Source organism: Sorex araneus, chromosome 11, assembly GCF_027595985.1.
Source record: "Sorex araneus isolate mSorAra2 chromosome 11, mSorAra2.pri, whole genome shotgun sequence".
Taxonomy (NCBI): Eukaryota; Metazoa; Chordata; class Mammalia; order Eulipotyphla; family Soricidae; genus Sorex; species Sorex araneus.
The window spans coordinates 34,034,101-34,040,100 of NC_073312.1; the positions used below are offsets into that span (position 1 = coordinate 34,034,101).

General features: G+C 49.4%; 1 protein-coding gene across 1 annotated transcript in view; it reads right to left on the bottom strand.

The window, feature by feature from the left end:
- The window catches only part of EXOC6 (exocyst complex component 6), a 168,754-nt gene extending 165,122 nt beyond the window's left edge, over window positions 1-3,632 (bottom strand). Inside the window, exon 1 of the mRNA XM_004607362.2 lies at window positions 3,488-3,632. Within this exon, the coding sequence (XP_004607419.1) occupies window positions 3,488-3,588 (101 nt within the window). The 5' untranslated portion in view covers window positions 3,589-3,632. The remainder of the gene's footprint in view (window positions 1-3,487) is intronic.
- Window positions 3,633-6,000: the final 2,368 nt, after the last annotated feature.

The window sequence follows — 6,000 nt, forward strand, 5'->3', positions numbered from 1 at the left end:
TGCAAACTTGCAAACTATAGTTCCTTAATTTTAAAAAATGAGGGGGGGGGGGAGAAGAATCAGGTTTGATTTTCATTAGTTTTCAATTATTTTCTAGTTTCTGTTTTGATGATTCCCACTCTAACCTTTCTCATTCTTTCTTTGCTTCTTTGCGTTTCACTTACTCTTCCTTTTGAAGTTCCTTATGTTAGAAAACAAGGTAAATGGTTACTGACCTTACACCCCAGAATAGTAGAAATGAGTACCAGGAGGATTGCTCCACGGCTAGGAAGCAGGCCTCACATGCTGGGGGAAAAGGCAGCTCAGACAGAGTAGGGACCACCATGTAAAGGGTGCTTGGTGGGGCCCACTCCGGATGGGAGGTGCGAGCTGGAAATAGACTACAGACTGAACATAATGGCCACTCAATACCTATATTGCAAATTACAACACCCAAAAGGAGAGAGAGAGCAAAGGGAATGCCCTGCCACAGAGGCAGGGTGGGGTGGAGGGGATGGAGTGGGGGTGGTGGGAGGGATACTGGGATCATTGGTGGTGGAGAATGGGCACTGGTGGAGGGATGGGTACTCAATCATTGTATGACTAAAATGTAAGCACAAAAGTTTGTAAAGTCTGTAACTGTACCTCATGGTGATTCATTTAAAATTTTTTTTAAATGGTATTGAAACCATTCCCTTCCATTAGAAATGTTTAGTGCTATGGCTGGAGAAATAGTACAGTAGGTAGGGCGCTGCCTTGCGTGACTCAGGAGACTCAGGTTCAAACCCTGGAATCCCACGTGGTCCCACGAGCACTACAAAAAAATAATTCCTGAGTTCAGAGCCAGGAGTAAGCCCTGAGCACCACCCAGGTATATATACACACACACCAGAAATATAAACACACACATATATATATATATTTCCATTTTTTATTCTAAATTGACTACATTTTTTCAAGGATACCAACTAGCACATTTTCCCAAGATACAACATCTGCATAACCAAAACTGTTTCCAAGACTGAACCTTTTTCTATGATAGCTATCACTGTAGCACTGTCGCTGTAGCACTGTGGTCCCGTTGTTCATTGATTTGCTCGAGCAGGCACGAGTAACGTCTCCATTGTGAGACTTGTTGTTACTGTTTTTGGCATATAGAATACGCCAGGGGTAGCTTGCCAGGCTCTGCCATGGGGCGAGATATTGTCGGTAACTTGCCAGGCTCTCCAAGAGGGACGGAGGAAATCAAACCCGGGTCGGCCGCATGCAAGGCAAATGCCCTACCCACTGTGCTATCACTCCAGTCCATGATAACTATCACATACTATAATTCTTTCAGTTTCACTATGCAGTGAAAAAAAATAAAGCTTATTTTTACTCTTCATTTCTCCTTTCTTTCTTTCTTTTTGAATGCCACACCCTGTGCTCAGGGCTTATGCCCATACTCTTGGCTCTGTATTCAGGGATCATTCCTAGCAAGCTTGAGGACAGTATGGGGTGCCAGAGATTGAACCCAGGTCATCCACATGCAAGCCAAACACCCTACCCTCTGTATTTCTCCTTTGTATAGTATCATGAAAATGATTATGCTAAAAAATTAATAAAATGTGTTATCATATCACAGATGAAATTTCATGTGGCAAAACATGCATCAGCTCAGTGTTAGGGATCCAACAAAAGTAAACAAATGCGAAAGTCCCTGATCTCCTTGATTTTCTGGTATCTAAACACACAGTGCTCCCCAATAAGGAATAAGGAATAAGGAAACCATGGTCTAGTGAAGTTAAATGAATTTTGCTTATCACTGCAAGCCTCCTCAGTCATAGGACTAGGGCAAAACAAGAAGCAAGGTCTCCAGACTCTCAATACAAAATAAACTTACATTATAACTTTCACTGCCTTCCCTTACACCACAGCCATGAGTCCACAAAACCTCCAGTGCCCCATTTCCAAGAAGCGTATCCGGCAAAAATTATGCACAATTAGTCCCAGATTCCCTAAATGATTAATTACAATTTCTCAACATTGCAAAGGATAATATCTTTGACTCAAAGACACTTTTTTTTTTTTGTAAAAAGGTGGGGGCACTCCTGGCTGGATTCAGGGCTTATTCTTGGCAGCACTCAGAGAACCATATGGGGGATAGGGGAACCAACCTTGGTCAGTGGCATTTAAGGCCTTAACTCCAGTATAGTTCTCCAGTCCCACCTAATCAAATGGATAAGCACAATGCCCACAGCACTGAATTAACAGGGAAACAGGCACTGCTGAAATACTCATTACCTGGTCCACAGGGTCCCTGACTCATCACGGTTCCATCAACAATTTTTCTGACTGTAGGTGGTCCAAAAGCTATATGCATTCAGCAGAAACCAGTAGTATACTCTAACTCGCTCAGTGGCAGTGAGCCAAAACTTCCATCAGTACCCCATCGATACCCATCAGTACTCCGATCACTACCAAGCTAAACAACCGATACTCCACATAGAGTTACCAGTGACCCTGAATCTGTAGTGTGCCCATCACCCAGCCATTCACTGTAGTTCGATGTTTCAAATATCCATCAGGCCCGGTGTGCTTCTTAGCTGTACACGTTAACAGTGAGAACCCACAACAAATTACAGGAGACAGTCGACACGTAATTACGAAATAAGACTTGCGTTATATCATTTTGCCCAACGATAAGCTTAAATGTGTTTCTGGACACATTTAAGGTCAGGTAAGGGAGGGCATCCCCTAGGTGAGGAACTGTAAATGCATTTTCAACTTAGGATGTGCATGAGAAGTCTAGTAGGATCTGTAAACTGTTTTTTTAAAGGCGGAGATCCTTCTTTTTTTATTTTATTTTAAGAAATAGGGGAATGAACGCAACAACGGATTACGGGAATAAGCAAAAAACGTCCATGTCTCCAAACCATCCGCGAGCATCATCAGCTCCTCCACGCCGGCCCACGCTCCCCGGCTCCCTTCTCACTCCCTTCTCGCCCCCGCCGGGGTCCCGCTCCGATTTCAAGTCTCCCAGGCCAGCAGCAGCCCAGAGGCACACGGGGTTCGCAGCCGCGCGCCCCTGGACATCGCAGGCACACCAGCAGCCCCGCGGCCAAGCCCCGGTGGTCTCCCGAGGCGATCCCGGGGCCGGACGGGCGCGCCCTCCCACTCCCCAGCCCGGGCCGGCGCCCGCCAGGGCTCGGGGGTCAGGGGCACCTCGGCAGCCACACCCACCGGCAGTGAGATGACAGCTCCCCGCGGCAGCGGGCGGGCCGCGCCGCCGACAGGTGCAGCGTGCTGTCGGGCAGCCGCCAGGCCCGGACCGGGGGCCCAGGCCAGCCCCCGACCAGACCCCACGCGCGGTCTGGCACAGCGTCCGGGACGCCCCCGCACGCCTCGGCTCGCACCACCTGTCGGGCGGCCCCGCGCGCGGCCGGCGGCGGCGGACGCGCCACCCGGCTCCCGGGGAGCGGCCCGCGACACTTGTGCTCTCAGGCCCGGGGCCGAAGAAGAACTTTACCGGAGGGTGGGCCCCACGCAGGCGGTGTCAGTGCTCTCGATCTCCTGTAAGATCCGCTCGTGCTCCGGGACGGTGCACAGACCCTCGGAGCCCTCCGCCATCTTGGCTGGAAGCTGAGGCGCCGGCCAGGCGCGGCGCCGAGCGAGCCGCGGGGGCGAGCGGCGAGTGGCGCGAGCGCGAAGGGGCGGGGACAGGGCTGGGGAGGCGGGGAAAGGGGCGGGGCGGACGGGGATAAGGCTAGACCAGTAGGATGGCCAGGGTCCGTGGAGCATTGGGCGGGCACGGGCCCTCCCCTGGCCACTAGCTGGGGCCTGGCACCTAGCCCACGCCAAGTTGCTACCTGCGGCAAAGAGGAATGCAGATCTGACTCCGCCCTGCCCCGCTTGTCCGTTATTGCTGTCTAAGGCCGGACCTTGCTTTAACATCTTTTTCATATCCTGTATGCAGACCTTCTGCCACGCACTGGGGATAATTTAGAAATGAGGAAAGTGAACCCTCAAAAAATCACTGTGTTCAGACTCACTTAGCAAGGAGGCTTTATATACTCAGAGTGGTAGAGAGAGAGGAAAAGGTGTAACTTACCAAATGCAAATTAGTGTTTGGTAATTCGATTTTTTTCTTTTAGGAATGGGAAGTAAACAAGCACGACAAGCAACTCAAGGTGGATTTGTGTCCCTATCTGCAGGAAGTCCACAGAAGCCAGTTACCTTGGCAATCATATGTGCCAGAAAGATTAGCACTGTGTTGTTCATCGATTTGCTGGAGCGGGCACCAGTAACGTCTCCATTGTGAGACTTCTTGTTACTGTTTTTGGCATATCCAATATGCCATGGGTAGCTTGCCAGACTCTGCTGTGAGGGATACTCTCGGTAGCTTGACAGGCTCTCCGAGAGGGTCGGAGGAATCAAATCTGGGTTGGCCGTGTGCAAGGCAAATGCTCTACCTGCTGTGCTATCGCTCCAGTCCAGATTCATTGTATCACACTGTCACTGTCATCCCACTGGTCGTCGATTTACTCCAGTGGGCACCAGTAACGTCTCCATTCCTCCCAGCCCTGAGATTTTAGCAGCCTCTCCTTACTTGTCCTTCCCAACGATCGGAGGCTCTTTCAGGGTCAGGGGAATGAGATCCATCGTTATTGTTTTTGGCATATCGAATATGTCACGGGTAGCTTGCCAGGCTCTGCCTGTGCGGGCAGGATACTCTCGGTAGCTTGCTGGGCTCTCCGAGACGTATGTATATACTGTCATCCCGATGATCAACAATTTGCTCTAGCGGGTCCAGTAACGTCTTCATTCATCCTAGCACTGAGATTTTAGCAGCCTCTCTTTACTTGTCCTTCTCAATGGTGCCACATTCGAGGCTCTTCAGGGTCAGGGGAATGAGACCCATCATGGTCACTGTATTTGGCATATGAATATGCAACGGGGAGCTTGCCAGGCTCTCCTGTGAGGGCAGTAAACTCTTGGTGGCTTGCCAGGTTCTCCAAGATGGAGAACTAGGCTATCAGATGTCGCTTCTGGGCATCTATAAAACCAGAATCTGATTTTATAGTCTCTGGATGTTGGCCGTTGATGGGATCACATGGCGCCGGGGGCAGTTTCTGGGTGTAACTGCCTATCTACTAGAAAATGGGGAATCTGGGTGGAAGAGGCCCAGTCCCAATCTGAGCAGCCTCGAAGGTCTCAGCCCTGGGTCCCGCACACCTGGGTTCCTCTGCCAGTTCCTTCATGCACGAGGCTCGTTCAAAAGTGTGGAGAGTGGCCTTGAGCATGGCTGTGGCTGGGTTCTGGAGATTTTCCAGTCCAGATTAAATGATGAAAAACAAAAATGTTATGACAATATGTGGTTTTTGTGCCAAAATCCTTGAATCAAGTGCCCCAAGTTGCTGTGTCTGGGATGAGGCAGGTGGACACTCCTGAGAACAGGGAGAGTTGCAGCAATGGGAAAGAGGCAGCGTGGCTAAGGCCAAGGCACTGATGTAGAAGAACCCTATTTAGTGACATGTTTGTGAGATTCGGAGTAAACTAGTTTGTCAGATTAAAGCAGGAATTGGAGGCGAGTAATCAGTAGCAGTGTGCAAACTATCCCCAGGGGACAACTATTTCTGATCTCCACTAATTCAGGACTCTGAATTTCCCGTTGAGTCAACCAAGCTCTTAGTGAAGATGTCACTGTTTGTGTTAAGACACTCTCCTGCTCTGTAGCTCAGCTCCTTCAGTGAACTTTTACTAGAAGTCACATCCTTCCTCCTCCCTAGTAAACTCCTAGAAGGTGGATTTACACAATAAATAAAAGCATATCTGAGTGATGTGCTCAATCTCATCTCTCGTTCTTCCACTTCACAGATGGGTGACAGTGGGCAAGGACCTCCTCCCTTTATATTTCATCTGTAAATGACTGCAAATACACCTAGTACCTGTCTACAGCACATTGCTATTGTGTTCATTTTCTATTACTGCCATAACAAATTACGATAAATTTAGGAGCTTAGAACACCTCAAGCCTGGCAT